This window comes from Dipteris shenzhenensis, chromosome 18 (assembly GCF_047967505.1).
Source record: "Dipteris shenzhenensis isolate YYH24624 ecotype China chromosome 18, Dip_SZ_1.0, whole genome shotgun sequence".
NCBI classification, from domain to species: Eukaryota; Viridiplantae; Streptophyta; class Polypodiopsida; order Gleicheniales; family Dipteridaceae; genus Dipteris; species Dipteris shenzhenensis.
Genome location: NC_141613.1, coordinates 8590329 through 8613171, shown reverse-complemented (window position 1 = coordinate 8613171; position 22843 = coordinate 8590329). Strand labels below are relative to the sequence as shown.

General features: G+C 47.4%; 1 protein-coding gene across 1 annotated transcript in view; it reads right to left on the bottom strand.

Moving 5' to 3' along the window:
- LOC147890762 (protein GAMETE EXPRESSED 2-like) overlaps nucleotides 1-22843 on the bottom strand; it is a 334794-nt gene that overhangs the window by 69193 nt on the left and 242758 nt on the right. Inside the window, exon 12 of the mRNA XM_087389820.1 lies at nucleotides 2094-2341. Coding sequence (XP_087245946.1) covers nucleotides 2094-2341 — 248 coding nt within the window. The remainder of the gene's footprint in view (nucleotides 1-2093; nucleotides 2342-22843) is intronic.

The following is a 22843-nucleotide window of genomic DNA, read 5'->3' as shown; positions in this document are numbered from 1 at the left end:
TTTTTGTGGCCGATGGAGGTGGAATAGGATTGGTTGACGAAATATCCATCGCCAATCAAGGCAAGGAGGCCAATTCGAACACTTTTGAGGTTCCGTCCGTTCCAAAAAGCGCTGTGGGAGAGTGAAAGAGAGGGGAGACAGGAAGCAAAAGAAAGGGATGGGTAGAGTAGGGGGGTAGAGGAGAGGGCTGAGGCAGGGAGATAGGGAGCGGGGGAGAGGAGAGGGGGGTAGATGAGAGGGCTGAGGTGGAGGGTAGGGAGCGGGGGAGAGGAAAGGGCTGAGGCGGGGGGTAGGGAGCGGGGTAGAGGAGAGGGGGGTAGAGGAGAGCTGGGTAGAGGAGAGGGGAGTAGAGGCGGGGGGTAGGAAGTGGGGTTGAGGAGACCGGGATAGAGGAGAGGGGAGTAGAGGCGGGGGGTAGGGAGCGGGGTTGAGGAGAGTGGGGTAGAGGAGAGGGGGGTAGAGGCGGGGGGTAGGGAGCAGGGGGTAGGGAGCGGGGTAGAGGGAGGGCTGAGGCGGAGGGTAGGGAGCGGGGGGTAGGGAGCGGGGGAGAGGAGAGGGCGGAGGAGGGGGAGAGGGCTGAGAGGCAGGGAAGGGGGAGCGGGCTGAGAGGGGAGGGGGCGGGACTGAGAGGGAGAAGAGGGGAAGGGGGAGCGGGCTGAGAGGGAGAGGAGGAGGAGGGAGGGAGGGGCTGAGGGAGGGGGAGGGGGAGGGGGAGGGGCTGAGGGCGAGGGAGGGGGAGGGGCTGAGGGAGGGGTTGAGGGAGAGCGTACACATTCATTATTGCTCCGTCTGCCTTTATAATCCTAGGGTTACATGAAGAACATGCAAATAAATACATAAATCAGGGTTTGGGACAATGGAAACACTTGTTGGGTGGTGCAAATGCAGAATAGCAGGATGGTGAGCAAATGCATGATGTGGTTGAGGGTTCAATATGAAGACTGATTTTTCTACCAAATGTTGCTGGCTGCAACATACAAGTAGCCTACAAACATGGGAAACATCAACATGTACTTGTGGAAAGATTGGTTTGTAGGGCTATGCAAAAAGCACTATGACTTCTCTTTGTGAGAATTCTATTGCATATACAATATATATATATATATATATATTAATGACTCATTTGGTACACTAATTGAAATTCAGGCAAAAAAAACTTATATTACGTGAGTAATGACACTTAAACCACTTACGGAAGGTTGAGAAGAGGTGATTATCAACACTTACTTTTAAAAACAAAATTCATCTCTTTGGGCATGTTCCCAATCTAAATTTTTGTGGACAAGGGTTATGTCATGAATGTCAAGTGCTACCATTGGTCCGAAAGATAGAATTAAATAGCGTTTGTGTTACTTAGTGTAGAGGAGGGTTATCATACTTAAGTAGTCTAGCCAAATGTTTGTGGAATCTCTCTTGTGAAAAGTTAGTACTTGCATGTTTAGGGGATTGTTAACTAATTGTGCTATTATCTAGCTAAGGTGGAGCAATGATTTTTAACTTTCTTGGTTGAGCTGGGTTGTTCTCCCTATAGAAAATAAATTGACATTGTATATTAACATGTTTGTTTGTTGCCTGAATAGAATTGATAAGAATAGAGAGTACAATCCATACGCTAATCCATACGCTCTTAATGAGTGCAAATTTATTTATTTAGTTATGCTAGATAAATTTTGGATAAGCTGCATACACTACTATGTAATCTTTGGGAGCTTTCATAATTCGAAAATTATATTACCTTCTATCTGCCCTATAGACAAATTTAGTCTTTTATGTATAGAGGATAGGCATTACATTTGGTGTTCTAGTTTGTTTTTGAGATGTTGTGATTATTTTTTCAAACACATATCAAAGTTGGTATTCTTATCTTAAATAAATCTTCTATTTCAAAAGTGGCTGACCAAGAAAAACATTGCATTTTTCTTTTCATGTCTTCATCTATTAGTTTGCATTTTATAAAATCCATGTATATTCTTCATCTCATCTCCATGTTGTACAAGTTACACTATTTGATTGAAACAATTTTACTATGTTACATTAATTACATTCAGTCACATCATGAAGTAATATTCCCATTGTAACCTTATAGAACACACCTCCTTGAGAATTTATATCATTATCCCAAACAACAATCATAGATGCATTGCATATCTCTCTGCCAAAGTCATCAATTCCAGCTAAAAGGTCTCCATTTTCTTTATCGACTAGAATAAAAGGATATGAAGTAATGGTTGGTGGACTATTAACTGGATGAACCTTGATCAATATAGTGTCCTTGTCCCCCACCTCGGTGTCATCTGTGATAGATAATGTGATAGAGTCAACTCCATTGAAACTTGGAGCTCTGCATTTTATAGGTATGGCTTATTAGCTTCTTTAAAACCAACGTCAAATTAAAGTTGTGTGGTTCACAATGATATCTTGAAATGATCATTATCATAACAAAATTCTTAATAGATAAAGAGATGCAATAGATGACATAATTTAAGATTTGTTTGAAGGAGAAACTTACAAAACCATTAAACTCCATCATCCACTTGTTCCATGTGACATTATTAGGTCTATGTGTAGGTCAATCCTACCTTGCTACCTAACCATATGTTAGGTTTAATTGTTGAGGCTATTGCATATGGGACTACTAGCACCCCAAAATACATGTATATGAGAGGTCATTGTGCCTTTGTCAACTGTATCAATTCACATATCGTACACATTACCTAAGGGCTATTTTTAATCCTACATACACCAAATCCTCAGCTAATAAAAAAGGATAAGAGAATGGCAATCTTGACACACATGTTGGATTGGGCTACTAACAGTGTAACAAAGAAGAGGAGGCTCTTCTCTTGGTGCCCTTCATCAATCCATTCCCATTCCCTGGGATCCCACTGCAAGTACTTTATGGAAACATCCCCATAAAGCCACAATCTCCATGCTCTTAGGGTAACAAGATGTGGGTGAGGGTGTAAGTACCGCTTTGAGCCTGAGTCATGCTCTACAATCCAATAATCCTGACCGGCTGAAATGGAATCTCTAATAAAACATCATCGGTCGGCGGTCTGCACATCCTACCTCCCATGGGGACATCAAAGACAAGGGCATCCTCATATGCACCACATAAAGCAATAACCTGTAGAGGAATGCTTGCTCCCGTGAAAGCGCCCATCCAAGTCGAATACAAAATAGGCATATCGTCAGTTTCCATCCAATTTCTACCTATACTCCCTCTGAGATGGCTTACTAACTAAGCCTTATGGTCCTTTTTGAAATCTTTGCAGGATCCCATTGTGGAAGCATGACCCTCTCCCACTTGGACCACTGCATCTAGTGAGAGGTGGTCTGCCATGATCATAAAGTATGTTGTCGTTCCACATGATAGGCTTCCTGTTTATCTTTTCACGAGAGGAACGGGGAACTCTCTCAAGAGTACTCTTGAAGCTATCCCAAGCCTTCAGGATAGCAGCCATAAGAGGGTATGAAGGAGACATGAGGTGAGCTGAAGTAAAAATCCATCTGGTATTTTATTTCCAGTCTCCTCCAAAGTTGGGTGGCTTGGGAGACCCTCATCCTCCCTACACAGGAAGGGGGTCTCAATATTATTGATCCAGATTTACAGTGCAGAGCTTTACTTTGCAAGATGCTGGTGCGGGGACTTATGCCAGAGCATGGAAGGACTTTCTTATTAGTAGCATACAGAGGTGCACACCTTCTTCACAAGGAGACTGGATGAGCAGCGTTAGGTGGATCTTCACCACAGCACACCTCAGATCACCTTCGTCCCCTCTCATGGTTGCCATTCTGAAAGCTTGGGCCAGTTTCAGGAGCACTCTTCGGAGGATTCCTCCTTCCTCTCGTGAAGAGATTGATAGGCAACCCATCATGTGGAATGACAGTATTTTAGATGATCATGGCAGACCACTGGGTGACTCACTCTACATGCAGTGGTCCAGGTGGGAGAGGGGACCTGCATCATCTATGGGGTTTTGGAAAGCGTTCCGCAGGCTTCCAGAGGAGACCAAATCAAGGTTGACAGGACATCTTAGAGGGAGTATAGGGAGGATCTTGCAGATTGAGGCAGCCCTTCCAGAGGTTTGGGTAGACACAGATGATATGCCACTCACTTCCTCCACTTGGCAGGTACTTTTACGAGAGGCGGTGTTTCGCTTCAGGTTTTGGCCTTTCGAGATGCACAGGAGGATGCTTTAGTTTTTAGTGTCCAGGATGGTGGCAGATTGCTCAGGTCCACAGAGGACATCTTGCTTGAGTCTGCTTTTCAGCCTATCAGGGTTGTAGGTCTTTTGGTGCAGGGATCAGATTCAGAGTGGTTTCAGAGTGGTTTCTAGACCCAGACCCCCGGCTACTCTCCACCAGGTCTTGGAGGCTTTGGCTCTATGGGGGAGTTCCCATCAGGTATATGTAGTGGGACCCCGGAGAGTGGGAGTGGAGTGACGCAGAGCATCGAGAGAAGAGCATCCCCTTCTTTCGTTACATGGTCAGTAATGCCAGGAGATTTCAGCTCAGTAGTAGAGGTTGGAGACCTTCCAGAGTTCCTCATTGGGAGACATTTGATATCACTGCGGATCTGCAGAGGTGCTTCTGGAGGAGACTCTAGAAATCCCACAGGAATAGAAAGATCACTATCTTCTTTTGGTTCTCTATCCATGGTGGGATTGCAGTGAACCTTTGGAGGTCCAGGTTTGGAGCCGACCCTACGTGCCCTTGCTGCCTCTCTGCTTCGGAGACTATTCAGCATTGCTTATGGGATTGCAGACAGGCGAGGATGATTTGGATGGGGGTAGCCAGGATTTTCAGTCACTTTGCCCACTCCCCAATCTTTATGACATGGGGCTGAGTGGCTTGGCTTTCTCTTTCAGGGCCTCAGGTATTCTATGAGAGATTTGACTCCTCTCGGGCCATTTCGGTTCGACGTCATCAGACTGAGTCGTGTTCGTTGGATGTGGTACCACACGTTTCTTTTACAGCTGTACATGCCTCTGTGGATACTTCTTGGGAAATTCTAGCGAGGATAGCATCCTGGCATATCTGGAGAGCCAGACGCACAAAGGCTTTGGAGGGTACTCAGGTTCATCCCTCACACACATTGGCTAGTATCTGGACAGACACCGTACATACTTTGATGGCCGTATGGATGGGTATGCAGGCGTGCAGCCACAGCTAGGAGGGCTTCTTTCTTCAGGGAATGGAAAGATTCTCCTTTCTTCTTTGAGAGTACTACAGGGTTGAGGTGGCACTTTCAGCCTCAGCCTTGGTTGTTTTCCACCTCACTCTGAGGGGGTTTTTTTTAAATTTATCCTCATGATTTCATGATGTATTCCGCTTTGAGCTTGCTCTCGCGGGTTTTTTCTCTTACTTAATAGAAGTCTCTTTCTTGGGAAAAAAAAAAAGTTGGCCTCTAGGATTATATACTATACCTACAGAAATCCTTCCATGGCTCTTGCCCATACATAAGTCCCCTCACCACCATCGCAAGGCCCTACACTATAAATCCAGATCTTTTGAGCTAAAATATGCATATGAATATTCAGAATATTCAAACACCAAGAATTTTTTGGCAAGCAGAGGTGATCCACGGAAAGTAACCTGAGAGCATTATGTTGATGAGATGACCACCAGAAAAGATCCATGATATTGTACATGAAATAAGAGATGTCTTTCTGGGAAAACATCATCCATGGCAAATAAAATTGTATGTATGCAACCAAGGTTGATTGAACTATGCATACATAAACATGTAAGGCCAGGTAGCCAACTTCTAGTGCTCTAATTTTTTCTCTAACTTGTCAAGTACCAGATCCAATTGCTGGCTCCAAGTGATTGTCCATCCCAAGGGATATCCAAGATGATGCACAAGATGCGTAGGTGATACACTCTCCCGGCCATAAAATAAGATGCCAGTCTTTCAGCTGAAGAGGAAGATGCCTTGGTTTTTAATGTCCAAATGGGAGGTAGGCTGTCCAGATCTTCTAGACAAGGTTCTTCAGATGAGCACATGAGGATGCCTTGGTTTTTTATGTCCAGATGGGAGGCAGGTTTGGTTTTTTATGCCTTGGTTTTTTATGTCCAGATGGGAAGCAGGCTGCCCAAATCTTCAAACGATGTTCTTCTAGATTGCATTCCAGCCTATCAGGGTTATTGCTTTTTTAGAGTATGGCTCGGACTCTTAGTGATACCTAGGCTTTGACCCACTTCTCTTGGCCTTGGGTTCATGGAGATTGCGCGACCCAGGGGAGTGGGAATGGATTGATGAAGGGCATTGAGAGAAGGGCCTCCTCTTCTTTCATTACACTGTAAGTAATGCCAGGAGGGTTCAGATTAGTTGCAGAGGCTGGAGACTCTCCAGATCTCCTCATTGGAAGAAATTTCAGAATTTTGTTGATTTGCAAAAAGTGTTTTGGAAGAGACTCTGAAAAGCCCACAGGAATATAAAAATCATTCTATTCTTTTGGCTTTCTATTCATGGTGGGATTGCAGCTAACTTGTGGAGGTCCCATTTGGAGCATATTCTATATGTCCTCGTTGCCACTCTACGGTGGAATCAGTTCAGCATTGCTTATTGGACTACAGACAGATGAGGATTATCTTGAAGGGATTGCTACAATTTTCAGCACCTTTTCCCTCCATTCTTTCTTCATGACCTGGGGTATAGTTGCTTCGCCTTCCCTTTCAGATCCTTAGGTATGTTACGAGAGGCATGACTCTTCTTTTGCTTTCTCGATTCAGTGATACTTTTAGTAGAGTCATGCCCTCTGGATGATGTACCAGCCTTACCCTTTAGAGTGGTACATGCTTCAGTGGATTCCTCTTAGGAGATTCTAGCTAGCATTTCAACATGGCATATTTGACTAGGACTACCAAAAGTCTTGGTTACAAACTAATACTAACATGTTACTTCATCTAATCAAACATAAGAGCAGAGGCCTTAGACCATTCCCAGATCCACCCTTGTTGGGGAGTGGGAGAGTAGGAGTGCATCATGGAAGAGAGAGTGGAAACCAAAGAGTGAATGTTCCATTGATTTGAGAGGGAAGTCTCTCATTTTATAGAAAGAGAGAGAGGGTGGCCTAAATCATAGGCACCTCTCCTACTTTTTTTTTTTTTTTGGAAAAAAAAGAGACGACTACTAAAGGAAGAAACTTGCTAGAGCAAGCTCTGTGCGGAAATACAACACGCTAAGCATGTAAAAAAAATCTCCTCAGAAAAATGAGGTAGAAAGAAACCAAGGCTGAGGCTGAAAATGCCAACTCAACCCTATAGAAGTCTCAGCAAAGAAGGGAGAGTCTCTCCAATCCCTGAGAAAAGTAACTCTCCTGGAGGAGGTTGCTGCTCGAGAGGATCCCTGCATGGTTGCCCAAATGGCCATCAGAGTGTGTACTGTATCTGTCCAAGTATTGGCCAAGGTCTGAGAAGGGTGAACCTGAGAAACCTTCATAGCTTCAGTGCATCTGGCTGTCCAAATATGCCATCCTGCAATGCTAGCTAAAACCTCCATGAAGAGTCAACCGAGGAATGAGCAGCCCTGAAGAGAGTGGCCGGAACATCCTCTAGAGAGCACGACTCCAGAATGTGTTGTCGGATGTGAAGAGCCCAAGAGGAGTCCTGTCTCTCAAAGAAAACCTAGGGCCCTAAAAGAGTGAGCCAAGCCACTGATCCCTAGGTCATATAGAAGGGGAGGCGAACAAAAGTGCTGAAAAGTCTTGCAATCCCCTTCCAAATGATTCTTGCCTGTATGCAATCCCAAAGGCAGTGTTGAATTGTCTCCTAAGCAGAAAGGCAACGAGGGCAAGTAGGGTCAGCCCCGAACCTGGATCTCCATTGGTTCACTGCTATCCCACCATGAATAGAAAGCCAAAAGAAGAGAGTGATTTTTCTATTCCGGTGGGATTTCCAGAGCCTCTGCCAAAAAAATTTCTTTAAGTCTGCAGAAATCTGAAAATTCTCCCAATAAAGAGCTCTGGTGGGCCTCCAACCCCTACAGCTGAGCTGGAATTTCCTGGCATTAGGGTCTACCCATCTGCTGAAGCCAAAAGTACCCATAGGTATGCCCCTATGTATAGTGAGCCAAAGAAAGTAGGAGACTTTCCTAGCTCTACTGATGCCCCAAAAGTGAGTCCAGTAGCTCAGAAAGAGCTCTGCAGTAAGTCCCTGTGCGTGCCAATGCTGGGAGGCAGATGGTAGGTGATGAGAGTCTCTCCGCTGAAGCCTGTAACCTGCCCTCGTCGAGTACTGGAAAAAGGGAAGAGGACGATCGCCTGCCACCGGAGCAAGCATGCCCACTCACCTGGGTCCCAGTCAAGCTCCGCAAGAGGTCGACCTTGAAAAATCCAAAGTCTCCATCTAGTATCATCTGCAATGGTCAACCTGGAAGGATCGGTGGCCCATTCCTTACCTAGGCAACCAATGACCCTGACTCTCTGCCAAAGGAGCTTCTGTCGATCCAGGGGCTGAGTGGGATACAATCTGTGAGAGGAGTCCGTCTCAAAATAAATAAACGGTGCCGGTCCTAAACGAACTCCAATGCATAGCCTAGCCTCACTAAAACAACCTGACCAAGTAGAGATGGGATGAACATAGGCTGGATCTGTAAGTATATCCCTCCACTCCTGAGGCATAGCTCTCATGATCAGTAATCTGGTGGCAGCAATCTGTCCAAGTGGCCCGTGTCTATCTCTGATCAGCTCCTCTGACATCTCCACACCTCCCCTGAACCAATCTCCGACTGTCACAACCCCCTGAGCATGCAATCTGGCCAAGGGAGTCCTAAGTTCTGTACCAGGGGAAGATCCCTCAGGGGGTTATGGTAAAGTGGCTGTCGGGCAATTTCCTCTCTGGAGGAGGGAACTGCTCTAATGAGGTGCTGTCAAAAATGATCCCATATCTGAATAATCCTTTTCACAAGTGGTGAGGAAGGCTAAGAATGTTGGTCCGTCAGGAAGATCCAACTGACTCTACCTGCCCACTGGCCTACTGCTCTGGGGGTGCACTAGTGAATCCCATGCAGTAGAAACTACTTCCATGGCTAATCTCCTGGAGTCACAAACCTCTAACAAGAAGTTTGACTAAAAGGGCTTTGCTCTGCATCTCCAGATCAAGAACCCCAAGTCCTCCCTGCGAGGAGGGTAAAGTGATAGTATCCCATGAAACTTTGGCCCTAGTGTCCTCAGAACATCACCACCACTCCATAGAAAGTTTCGAAGCAATCTCCTCACGTGACGGATCGAGTCAGCATGAAAGCACCAACATGATGCAACGTACCACATAGTCGCTAGTAGCACCTAGTTGAGTACCAGTGCTCTTCCGGCCAGAGAAAGTCTAGCCGTACTCCAGTAGGCTAGCTTTCTCCGGATACTCTCAAGAACTGGGGCAAACTGTTGCGTCGGGGACACCTCCATGCCAACCTGGAAGCCTAGATATCTCGTGGAGGTGCCTCTGGGAATTCATACAAAGCCTATGTCTCCTCCCCATGCTGGGGTATCCTGCTGAGCTCCAGTCCACATGCCTTTTTATTTGTTCCAAGCATAACTTGTCAATTGAATCCACAGCAGTAGCAAGACTATATGCATCTCCTCAGACTGTCAGTGCCGTGTCATCAACAAACTCAGTGTCTAGAAGCTCCTGCTCCTGCCGGATAGGCAGATGAAGGCCCAAAGTGCCATGACTGGTAGCCTGCATAAAGTATCCCATAGCCTCCGCTACGAAAATGAAAAGGTAAGGTGCAAGTGGACATCCCTGTCGTACCGATCTGGATAGCTGAAAAGCTGGTCCTCTGCCTCCACAGACCACCATCTTGCTAGAAGAGTGAGAGTAAAGTGAGGAGACCCATGAAATCCATCTATCACTGAAGCCTAGCCTCCTCATAGTGCCCTCCAAGAAACCCCAGTCCACCCTATCATTAGCCTTCTTAAAATCGAGAAGAAGAACTACAATCTCCTGCTGTTCTCTCCTTCGCCCAGTGAGTGGCCTCCCAAAAAGTGAAGATGTTATCCAAGATACTCCGATCTTGGACAAATCCTGTCTAAGTAGCTCTGATGATATCTGGCAGCATAGGCTTTAAGCGAAGAGCCAAGGTCTTCGCTAGGATCTTGTAGGCTGTCCCTAGAAGTGTAATGGGTCTCCAATTACGTAGGACTGTCTTGTCTCCCCCTTTCGGGATGAGACAAATCATACCTGTGCATAATGTCTCGCCCAAAAATCCTGTATTGAGAGCCTCTGAAAAGGCAGAGAGTAGATGAGGCCCAATCGTATCCCAAAGAGCTATAAAAGAAGTGGTGACAAACCGTCCTCCCCCGGGCATCTGTCTCTGGGAAGCTCATGTAACGCGTCCGTGATCTCCAGGAGTGATAGTGGGCTATCCAAAACATGACTCATCCTGTCTGAGACCATCTGGGGGACATGACTCCAAATCTCCTCTCTGGCTCTGATCATCTCCTCAGTGACTGGATCGGCGGTGTAAAGAGTGGAATAGAAATCAGAAGTGATCTCAACAAGACGGTGAGGGTCCGTCTGAAGAGACCCGGCCTCATCCACAAGTCTATGAAGATTGTCCGAAGAGTATCTTTGACCCATTGCCCTAAAGAACTCTCTAGAGCATCTATCCCCCTTTTGGATCTAGAAAGTCTGCTGGGAGTAAGACCTGAACTGGGCCCTCCTGCCCTGAATCTCCTCTAGTCTCTCCTGAGCCTCCGAAAGCTGCCCTCTGATGAAAAGAGAATGAGGAAAACTCTGAATCAATCTCTGAAGTCAGGATACCTCCGCTCTTGCGTTCCGATCTCTGATTCTGATCTTTTCCTTCTCCTCTTTTGCCCTCAACTGGCAGGCCATGCTGACTCTAGCCAAAGCCCCCTCTACCCACATCAACAAACCCTGATCCACAGGAGTGTCCTCTGACAACCAAGCCTCTCTCAACCATTCCACAAACTTTGTGTCCCGAAAAACAAAGTCCGGAACTCTCACAGCGCTTGTGCTCTCCAATCGAGAGGTAGGAAGAATCTGTAATAGGACTGGAGCATGGTCAGATAAAACATAACCCGAGTGGATCCCAATCTGTCCTCCTCTGGCCTGGCCCCATTGGCCAATATAAAACATGTCAAGTCTGACCAAAGAAAGAGAGCCATGGAAAACCCCAGACCAAGAGAACTGAAGACTGTCGGCCAAGTGACAAAAGTAGTCCAATCGAGCTGCATTGTGAAGCCCAGCATGCAAAACAAAACTATCCCACTCCACTCTCTCCCTATCAGAAAGGCCACCCTCTGTCTGGCCTGACTTGTCTTCAAAGAATTCAACCATGTTGAAATCTCCTCCAACAATCCAGCTGTCTGCCTGAGGAAGGGACTCTCTGAGCTGTCTCCAAAAAGCATGTCTGTGGGCTGGATCTGTGGGAGCATACACATTGAGAACACCAATTGATGTGCTCTCAATCTGAAGAATAACATTGCATGCCCTGCTCTCCACTAGTGTATCCTCTTGGGTGATCTCTGAGGCCCACCTGGCTGAAACTGAAATGCAAACTCCTCCCCTCGTGCCATCCGCTGGGCTCCAATATGTCCGGCTCTGTCCTCTGAGTAAGGATCTACATTTGTCAATCCTGTCCTGGGAGAGCTTATGCTCTTGGATAAGCACAATGTCTAGAGGGGACCCTGAGGAAATAAACCGAAGGGAGTCCCTAAGCAACTGCAATCTTGGAACTCCCAATGAGGCCATGCTGGTGTACACCCAATGAGGCCATGCTGGTGTACACCCAATCACATAACTGTTGGCCTCTATCGGGTAGAAAGCCAATGATGTGCGTCAAACGAAAACCCTCCTCTGCTACCTCAATCATTTGCACAATGTCAGGAGGAAAAGAAACTGTGACTTCAATCTCCTCAGGTTCGGCGACAGGAGTGGCATTAGTGTCCTCCATTGTCTCAGCTTGCGCTGTCCTGCGGGGAGGAGCTACCTCTGCTGAAAATAAAACTCGCAACCAACCACTAAATCAATCCCCAAAAACCTGGTTAAAGAATGCCCCAAACTTCAGCCTGCGTGGGATGAAAACAGGCTGCTCAATGCTGAAGCAGAAAGCTCCGCCAATGCCTGGAAACAGACCAGGAACTCAGCTCCCCGGAACACGAGCAAAACAGCCCCAGAGAGGGCCCTGAAGCAGCCCAGCCTGAAGCGCAAGAGAGGGGCGGACAACAGCGACTGGCGGCCTAGATGGCAGCCTGAAGGGGCGACCTGAAGGGCAAGGGGGGCGCGACCACAGACGGGCTGAAGGGGGGCGCGACGCGTGGCAAGGGGGGCGACCTGAGTAGGGCACTGCGAAGGGAGCCTGCGCGGACAAGGGAGCAAGGCGCTGCCAAGGGAGCAGGGCGTGGCCAAGGGAGCAGGGCGCTGCCAAGGGGCTGGGTGATGGCGACGGGCGGTGGTGGGCAGCTGCCGAAGTAGAGTCTTTTGCCTTCCCTTTACCTTTGTTGTGGTGGATTCACCTTCTTGTGATGATTGATTCCTTGGCTTTTGCTACGTGTGGAAGCTTTGGCCATTGAGCTTGTCTATCTTAAAGGTGGTCATGAGACGGTCTTACCTTTATGTTTAGGCAGTGTCTGCTCTCTTACAATGGTTTATGTAACTTTTCCTTCACAAGTTTTGTTACCTTCCTATTGACATATCTAGGTGCTTGTTTCTTCTTCTTTGCTTTCACATATGAAGCATTTGAAGAGGAGCAAGAACTAGGTATTTTCAACTGAGAATTTTCTGTCAATAAATCATCTCTAAGCTTACATCAAGCATCCCACAACCAAAACATGTCCAAAATTATAGTGAAAAAACAGAGTAACTTGGAGGCCTTAATTCAAACACCATGAATCACCTCTGAGAGGGATTTTAATGTGCATTTGAAGGTCATCTACTAGAGATTGTCCACCCAGGAGGATTGTAAAAAATTCGAGCAAAATTTCTCATGAGAACGTCGTCTTTTTAAACTAGTCTTTTGCTTGTTTCTCCACATTCACTGCACTATTTGAGCTTAAACTCAGTCAGAAAACTCCTCATAGCATGGCTTGGATCAAATTGCACTCCAGCACGAAGACTTTGTTAAAATTTTGTCGGACTAAGACAATGCCGGCATGCACTGTAGAGGCAAGCATTCTTCAATTCACTAAGCTTTGCAAATTCTAGAGAGAAAGGATGTAAAACGGGAAAGAAGGTGGAGGGTGGAGAAGAAGATGATGAGGTGGCATTTTGGAGCTAGAATGGACTAGAGGCTGAAGGAGGCTCTGATACCACATGTTGGGGAGTGGGAGAGTGAGTAAGAGTGCATCATAGAACCAAAGAGTGAATGTTCCATTGATTTGAGAGGGAAACCTCTCATTTTATAGAAAGAGAGAGGGTGGCCTAAATCATAGACACCTCTCCTACATCAAAGGAGATAACTCCTAAATCAATGGCACCTCCTCAAGAGGAAACCTTGTACTACATCATCACCTGTGTCATGGTCCAGACACCTCATAGCACTAAGTTTTTTTCACACACTTTTTTTTTTAATAGTGAAAACTTTGATTGATTATATTACAAGAATAGTCACCTCAAAAAAGAGGTGCTAGAAAATACATCAACTGAAGATCTCAATATACATCCTGATCTATTTGACGAGTCTGCAAGCAATCAAAGAAAGATTGCTGCAGAGAACGCTTAAAGAAAGCAAACAAAGAAAAATTGGGATCGCTAAAGACTTTACAATTGCGGTCTGTCCATAAAGTCCAAAGTGTCCAACAGCGAGCCCAAACAAAGAAAAGATGAAAATCCGATCGCTATGGATGAAAACAGAAGAGCCAAAAAAATTTCCCAAAGAGAAGAGTTGGGAATCTCGCTCGTAGCCGCTATTGAAGAGAATCCAGAAACTGCCAAGAAGATAGGCAATGCCAGAATAAATGATGCACGGTCTCCTGAGAAGTCAGACACCGATGACATAAAGCAGGAGCAATGTGCCTACGTGCCAGTAACTGTCCAGATGGAAAAATTCCCAGAAGCACTCGCCATAAAAAAACCTGTTGCCGAAGTGAAACTTTGTATGCCCAAAGTTGCTGCAATCTTTTCCTCCACCACTTAGCTGGCCGATGCATTTTCCAAAGAGAATTATCCTTTTTGAAACCCAGGGTTGAGGCAAAAGGATTTTGTATAATGCAGGCACAGTAATCTAAGATAGCCTCAAAGGACGAGAGGAGGACCCAAGGGAAGTCAATGTCCAATCCTCTAATCGATCCTGGAGTTCCAAAGGGGGAATCGGAACCAAAGGCAAAAGCATACAAGTGATTTGCTGCCACAAAGTATGATAATGAGAACCCAAACCATATTGTGTAGCTGCCAGAGAAAAGGGAAGCATAGAGCCATCATCATGAATAACATCGACAACAGTATTGATCCCTTTAAAAGAAATAAAGTAAGAACGGCGAGTTTCCTATAAAGCAAGCGGAGGCCGAATAACTTTGGACCAATGAATGCTTTCAGCCTGCAAAGAATTACCTATCACAGACTGTCAACCATGCCATTCCAAGTGAGACAGAATATGCTTCCAGTCAAGAAGCAAGTTGGAGACCATAGGGCAGCCATGCAAATTGCCATCAATGCATCCAAACAAGAAATCCCACTGAGTGGGTTGCCAATGACCAAAAGCGATTCGTTCATATTCTCTTCAGGTCATGGTAACCACAACATCGAGTTGCTGCTCCTCCTCGTGAAGCTCTGCTGCCCCCTCCGTCAGCCCCTCCCTCACCCTCCTCCTCGCTAGCCCCCCCCTCTCCCCCCCCCCTCGCTGCCCTCCGATCAGCTGTCTACGGAGGCGATGTGGGACGCCACCTAGGCCCTGTATGTTCCAACTAATAATCCTCATCAACGGGAGGATGTAGAGTGGAGCACCTTACCCGACCTAGTGGCGGAAACAAACCCCTCAACAGGGGAAGTCCTCCTGCTCGAGGAGCGAGGAATGGAACCAAGTGGCAGAAAATCAACAAGGGAAAGAACCCTGCCGCCTGAAGAAGAAGCCCTGTCAACAGGAAACCCAATCACTGGCTCACCAAAAGTAGAGGGCACAAACTTTTCTGGAAAATCTGAAAAATCTGCCAGGGCTGAAAATGAGTTCCTGTGAAGCAAGCCAGACACCGGAGTGCGAAGGATCCCTTCTAAGGGAAGAGGATCAATAGTGTAAAGCATCCCCTTCCCCCTATCCAAGGGAGGAAGTGAGGACTGCTCTCGATCCTGTGTCTGCCCAGCTACGGAGACCTCTACTGCCTCAAGGAGAGTGTCTGGCATTGCTGGTTCTAAGGGAGAATCTGCAACCGAGGAGGAGGTCGAAGCTTCAGCGTCTCGGACTGTGCAAGGTGAGACTGGAGGGACAGCCTGAGGTGAAGCAGAGTCCACTAGTGTACCCTCGTTAACAGAAGGAGGCATCTTCACACGAACCAGAACCCACTGGAATGCGTCGCGTGCCCTTAAGGTAGAAGGTCATGAGGCAACTGAGGTAGAAGGCGGCGGTATCAAAGGAGCACTCGGTGGAGGAGCAGTCTGGCGAGCAAGAGCTAAACCACCATCCTGCGGAGGACTGCCAAGTGGAGGTTGAGGAGCAGGTGCTGGACCTCTACCACCCCCCTGTCAAAGCTGAGGAGCAGATGCCAGACCTGTAGCACCACCATCCTGAGGAGGACCGCCATGCAGAGGTCGAGGAGCAGGTGCAGGACCTGTACCACCCCCCTGTCGAGGCCGAGGAGCAGGTGCTGGACTTGTACCACCCCCTGTCGAGGCCGTGGGGCGATAGCTGTATAAGAGGGCTTCTTGGGCCTTTTCTTCTTCCTGGGGCAATCCTTGGCAAAGTGTCCAATGGTCTTGCATATCTTGCACTGGTCTTGCCTACCTGTAATCTCTACTCTCTGGTGAAAAAAGAAACCATTCGGGTGTTGGATCATAACATGGTCCAATGTGAGGTTAGGATCCTTACAGAGGACCCTAACTCTAGGTACCCCATCATCCTTGGTTGCCTCTGCTGGAGTCAATGGCAACCCAGGGAGGGGTGGGATCTCAGCAACCGCACCAAAATGCTCCCCAATAATAGAAAGAAGTTGATGGTAAACCTGGGGAAGCCCGGGAAATCTGATGAAGAGCAAAAATATTTCCTTATCTGCCTCCACTGGGTCGAAACCAATATCAAAGGCGTCAAAGAAGATCTTCCTGTGTCCTAGGTGTAAAAACTCAGCTTTGAGCACAATGTTGCAACCTCTGGAGTGTCAAAAACAACCTTGAAAAAACCTCGTCCGAGAAGACGAACATCTAACAATCGTGGAGTGAGGTCTGGGGGGAGAGCTGCAAGCATCCAGTCTCTGGCTTGGGATCTAGAAGGGTGAGACCCGAAGATGCATGCTAGCAACGTGGTAGAGCATTCAATCTCTACGTCCTTGAGTTGCTGCAGCTCGTCTTTAGAAAAAGTAATAGTTTTCACGGCAGGTGGAGGTGGAGTAGGATTGGCTAACGGAGTATCCATCGACAATCGAAGTGTGGAGGCCGACTCTAACATTTTTGGGGCTCCTTCTACTCCAAAAAAACTATATGGGAGAAGGAACAGGGAGAAGACAGGAAGAAGAAAAAAAGGGAGGGGTAGGGAGCAGGGTAGAAGGAGGACTGAGGCACAAGCGGGGGGAGGGAGCACGGTAGAGTGAGCGGGGGAGCGAGGAAGGGGAAGCGGGGCAGCTGACGGGAGAGGGAAGGAGGTAGAGGAGAGGGAAGTAGAGACGGGGGGTAGAGGCGGGGGTAGGGAGTGGGTAGAGGGGAGGGGTGTAGAGATGGGGGGAAGGGTAGAGGCGAGGGAGGGGTAGAGGCGAGGGGAAGGGGTAGAGGCGGGGGGGTGTGTAGAGGCGGGGGGAGGGGGTAGAGGCGGAAGATGGTAGGAGGAGGGAGGAGGCGGGGGGAAGGGGTAGAGGCGGGGGAAAGGGGAGCGGGCTGAGAGGTGAGGGGGCGGGCTGAGAGGGAGGGGGGGAAGGGGAGCAGGGCTGAGAGGGAGCGGGGGGGGGAGGGGAGCAGGGCTGAAGGTGAGGGGGCGGGCTGAGAGGGAGCGGAGGAGGGGGAGCAGGGCTGAGAGGGAGCGGGGGAGGGGGAGCAAGGCTGAGAGGTGAGGGGGCGGGCTGAGAGGGAGCGGGGGAGCAGGGCTGAGAGGGAACGGGGGAGGGGGCAGCAGGCTGAGAGGTGAGAGGGCGGGCTAACAGGGAGAGAAGGGGGAGGAGGGGAGAGGCTGAGGGCGGCGGGGGAGGGGGAGCGGCTGATGCAGAGGGAGGGGCTAGCGGAGAGGGGGCAGCAATGGAGGGGGCTGAAAGAGGGGCTGGAGGAGAGGGGGCAGCAAGGGAGCGGGGAGGAGCAGCAGTTGTTCTCCAGTTTCTATCTTCCTTCCTCTTTTCCCAGGGATTTTTGGCAATTAAGTTTTTGCAGTGGGACCCTGGGGAATGGGAGTGGATAGATCAAGGGCACCGAGAGAAGGGCATCCCCTTATTTTGTTACATGGTCAGTAATGCCAGGAAATTCCAGCTCAGCTGTAGGGGTTGGAGGCCCACTAGAGCTCCTCATTGGGAAAATTTTCAGATTTCTGTAGACTCGCAGAAATTTTTTTGGCAGAGGCTCTGGAAATCCCACCGGAATAGAAAAATCACTCTTCTTTTGGCTTTCTATTCATGGTGGGATAGCAGTGAACCAATGGAGATCCAGGTTCAGGGCTGACCCTAATTGCCCTCGTTGCCCTTCTGCTTCAGAGACAATACAACACTGCCTTTGGGATTGTAGACAGGCGAGAATCATATGGAAGGGGATTGCAAGACTTTTCAGCACTCGCCTCCCCTTCTATATGACATGGGGATCAATGGCTTGGCTCACTCTTTCAGAGCCCGAGGTTTTCTTTGAAAGACATGAATCCTCTTGGGCTCTTCACATCCGATGACACCGTGTGGAGTCGTGCTCTCTAGAGGATGTTCCCGCCACTCTCTTCAGGGCTGCTCATTCATCGGTTGACTCTCCATGGGAGGTTTTAGCTAGCATTGCAGCATGGCACATTTGGAGAGCCAGATGCATTGAGGCTATGGACGGTTCTCAGGTTCACCCTTCTCAGACCTTGGCCAGTACTTGGACAGATACGGTACACACTCTGATGGCCATATGGGTGACCATGCAGGGATCATCTCGAGCAGCATTCTTCAGGAGAGTTACTTTTCTCAAGGTTGGAGAGACTCTCCCTTCTTTGCTGAGACTTCTACAGGGTTGAGTTGGCATTTTCAGCCTCAGCCTTGGTTTCTTTCTACCTCATTCTTCTGAGGTGTTTTTTATTACATGCCAAGCATGTTGTATTTCTGCACGGAGCTTGCTCTAGCGAGTTTCTTTCCTACTTAATAGAAGTCTCTTTTTTGCACACAAAAGAAAAGACCAAAAGCAGGAGCACTTATATGTGTGACCAGAGATTGAATCATAAGAGCCCAGGGCTGATCACCTTTCAGAAATTGCAGCAACATTTTTCCCGAGCTAGGCTATCTTTCAAGAGGTTGAGGTAAGAGATTGAGGACATTGAAGCCTCTCTTCCTCATTCCCCTTGGAGGAATGCCTTCTCCAATTCCACCTTAAGCCTCACCATTAGAAAGCTTCATCAACAAGAGATCGTGCTCGTGCTTCAGCCTGTGCTTCAGCTCGCCATTCAGCCCTCTAGATCTGCCCACGCTGCTGCTGCGCCATACAACAAGGCCGTACAAACAGCCCGTACCAGCCGTACAACTATACGGACTGTTGCGCCGTGCAACAGCCTGCCCGTACACCCGCTACTGATCTGCCCACTCCTCTTCTCTGTCCGCTACTGTTCTGTCCACCACCTACAGCTCCATTGTGCCCGCCATCTCTTCCTCTGCTCACTTGTGCCTACCATCTACTCTTCCTCTTCTACATCTGCTCCTCCTCTTTTACAGCTCCATTCTGTCCATCACTCCTCTCTCTCCTAGCTGCCAGCTTTATGGGTTCGATTTCCACCAACTCTCTCCTTGTGGACAAATTCAAGGGGGACGGATTCCCCACATGGCAAACAAAAGTGCAACTCCTTCTCATGAAGGAGAATGTTTGGGATGCCATTGAAGATGATGAAGCACTTGACGCATCAACGGAGCCTCAAATACGCAAGATTTGGAAACAACACAATTTGAGAGCAATCGCAATCATCGAGCTTTGCCTAGATGATTCATTGATTCATCACATCGACTTCAAGTCCAAGGCTAAGGAGATTTGGGCACGTCTCGAGAATATATTTGGTAACAAGATCACCAACTCCAAGGTTTTTCTAAAAATGCAATTTTGTAAGTTGAAAATGGAAGAGTCTGATACCTTGAGTGCACATATAGCAAAAATTGAGTCCTTAGTTCAACAACTCTTCAACTTGAAGTGTTGCCCGGATGATGAGGACAAAATAGTTGTCCTCATGACAAGTATGGAAGGGATTTCTCGCTTTGAGAATGCCCTTGAAGTACTTCGCATTGCATCGACTACATTCGAAGGTATGGTGTCTCTTCTGCTTGAAAAGGATCGCCGCAACAAAGAATCTCCATCCTACTCATCGGATACTACACAGGCTCTTGCCTCCACTAGCAAACGAAGACCTAGGCCATCGACTCCACCAGCACGAGGAAAGACATTCAAGCCATTCAAGTGTACTTATTGCAACAAGCTCGGTCATATTGAGGACAGCAGGTGCTACCAGAAGCTTGCTCAACAACAATCGAAGGATCATGCCAGTTGGGTGGCATCCACCACTAGTGATGATGCAGAAGAAGATGACCATCCGACACAGGATCATGCTCTTACTGTCTGTCTCTAATATCTAGAGGATGATGGAGATCATGATTTTGCTTTCTAAGCATGAGGTGCTTGGGTTCTTTTCCCTGGGGGCATTTCCAAAAAATGAATGCAATAAGTCATGTGTGTGAAGTCAATAAAGGTACTTTGCCTTGGATAGTCCTCCTAAAATGATGTATTTATTTCCTATTTTTGGTGTGTGGCTCCATGTTCCAAATTAGTCTTTGGAGCCAGGAGGGGATGTAGTGTGGGAGCCACGTGTTTTTGGCTTTGATAGGTCTTTTTGTTGGTGCATTGGTCTCCTAGACCTCTGAGTTGATCATGCATCCATGCATGATGAGCCTTTGAGCCATGCTAGATGAGATTTCTATGTTATGCTCACTAGCCTCTGCTTGCCTCTGAGATTGTGTGAGAGCCATGTCTAGTTCTAGAACAGCATGCACAGTTTTCATGACCATCATTATCATGACTTTGGTTCCATTCTTGTAGTCCCTCACCTTTCCTCCATGGGGGGGTGTTAGAAAATGGAGTCAATTTGAGTGACTTTTAGTGTGTTTCTATTGAGTTCTAGAGTAGTACTATACTATTTTATATCCTAGAGTGTCACTTGTCACTATGGGACTTATCCCATATACATTTGATGTTGAGATATCAAGCTCTACCCCCGATACATCTCCTGGATGACTATCATTTATGTCACCGCCTATGTTAGTTGTACTCGTGGTGTAGTTAGACTACCACGTATGTTTTTGGTTTGGGTTCACATATGAACCACGTATTCTAGGTTTGACATATAGGGTATTTCCCCCTTCTATTGTATTGTTGTTGTGTGCAAAAGTGAAGAAAGGCTTCACCCTCCAACCTTGTGTCCTCTCTCTCTTTTGTGTGTTGTGAAGAAAGCTGAACTTGAGTCTCCTATCTCTCTCCCTCATTCTTTACATGGTATCAGAGCCTTGTTCGAGGTAAGGAGCTCAAGAAAGCAAGCCAAGTTTGTGGTGTCCTGGTAAGAGGACCAGTGTTGCTTTCCTATTTCGAGTTTGGGAGCAAATCTCTGCAGGTAGCACAGCCAGAAGTGCAGGAGTGCACTATTTCAGATTGAGAGGCCCTTCGCGGTGTGGCGAGAGCGCAGTATATGCTGCGCGAAGCCCTTGGTGACTTTATTTTTTGGATTCGAGGCCGTTTCGGGGCCCGTTTTGAAGGCGCAAGTTCTTCGCAGGCACTCAGAAAAAAGCCCTGTTTTTCGCTGTGCGACCACTGCGCGGCTAGTCGGTGGAAAGGTGCCACAGAAATCGCATCGTATGCCTGTGTGCAGAGATATTGGGAGTTGCAGATTCATGCCTGTTGCCTGTTGATGCAAAATCGTCACTAGGAAGTGACTGTGTGGTGAAATACCACTTTCGTCAGTGTTGCAGATCTGCCCCTGTGAGGCTTTTCGCAGAAGTTTTGCTATTTGCCCTTGTGAGGCATTTGCTGTGTTTACAGGTTGCTGTTGCAATATTCGTGATTTGTAAAATGTCTACCATTGTCAGTGAGAAGCTTGACAAGAACAACTTCCAAGCATGGAAGTTCAGGATGACAAACTTCCTTATGGGAAAGGGAGTTTGGGATTACATCAGTGGTGAAACTACAGAACCAGTTTTGGGTGCTGCTCCTACTCCTGCTGAATTGAAGGCCTTTAAAGAATGGCATGAAAAAGCCAGAAAATGCCTGTATTGGCTGTCTGTTAGCATTTCAGATTCTATGATTGTGCATATACAGGATGTAGAGACACCTAAGGAGGCATGGGACACATTGGTGAAGCTGTATAGCACAAATACCAAAGCACGAAAGATGCAGCTAAAGCAGGAGTTGCACAATGTGCAAAGGAAAAATCTGAATATAAATGAGTATTCCTTGAAGGTGAAAGGCCTTGCAGATTCTCTTGCCTCCATTGGAGCACCTGTTGATGATGAGGACTTAGTGTCCGTGACCTTGAATGGTCTTGGGAAAGATTATGCACAATTTCGGACATCCATTGGAGTCCGTGAAACATTTCCTGATTTTCAGGAACTTATTGCTCTCTTGCTGAGTGAAGAGCAAAGGAATGGTGGTTCAGCCACCTCAACTTCTCAAGAGACTGCTTTCTACTCGAATACAGGTAGAGGCAGGGGTAGAGGAAGAGGCCGTTTTGGTGGCCGTGCAGGAAATCAGAACCAACAGCAACAACAAGAAAACCAGTCCTATGGAGGAGGACGTGGTAGTTCTAGAGGCAGGGGGAGCCAAAGAGGCCGTGGTTCATGGCAAAGGAACCAGCAAGTAAATAGCAGCACAGAATGCTATTATTGTGGAAAGCTTGGACACAAGGAGAATACATGCTATAAAAAACAGAATGACATCAAAAGTGGGAAGTTGCAGCAAAGCAACTATGCATCATCAAGTGGGCATGGTGACGACAGAAATGAGCACCTTTTTGTGATGCAGCATATGGTTAACTCCATGTCAGGAGATGCTGCAGCTTGCAATGATGTTTGGTATGTTGATTCAGGTGCCTCTAACCACATGACCAGTCATGGTGAGTGGTTTCATGATGTTAGAAATTTGGATAAGCCAGGTTATGTTGAAACAGGTGATGATACTGCGCACCCAATTACGCAGGTTGGTAAAGTGCCATTGGCTATGCAGGATGGCAAAACGAAGTACTTGGCAGATGTACTTCATGTTCCAAAAATCACTAAGAACCTGGTTTCAGTTGGCCAGATGGTTGAGCAAGGTCTGCAGGTTAGATTTAATCCTGATGGATGTTTTGTTGAGGACTTGAAAAATAAGTGCCGCTTGGTTGCGATTGGTTGCGAAAGGCAATAAAAATGGCAGAATGTTCACCTTGGATGTTGATATGCCTGAGGTAAAAGCTGCTATGTTTGCGCATGGGAGAGGTGTCATTGCAGATATTGAGATATGGCACAAGCGCATTGGGCATGTGAATATACAAAGGCTGAAATCTATGCAAACGAAAAACATT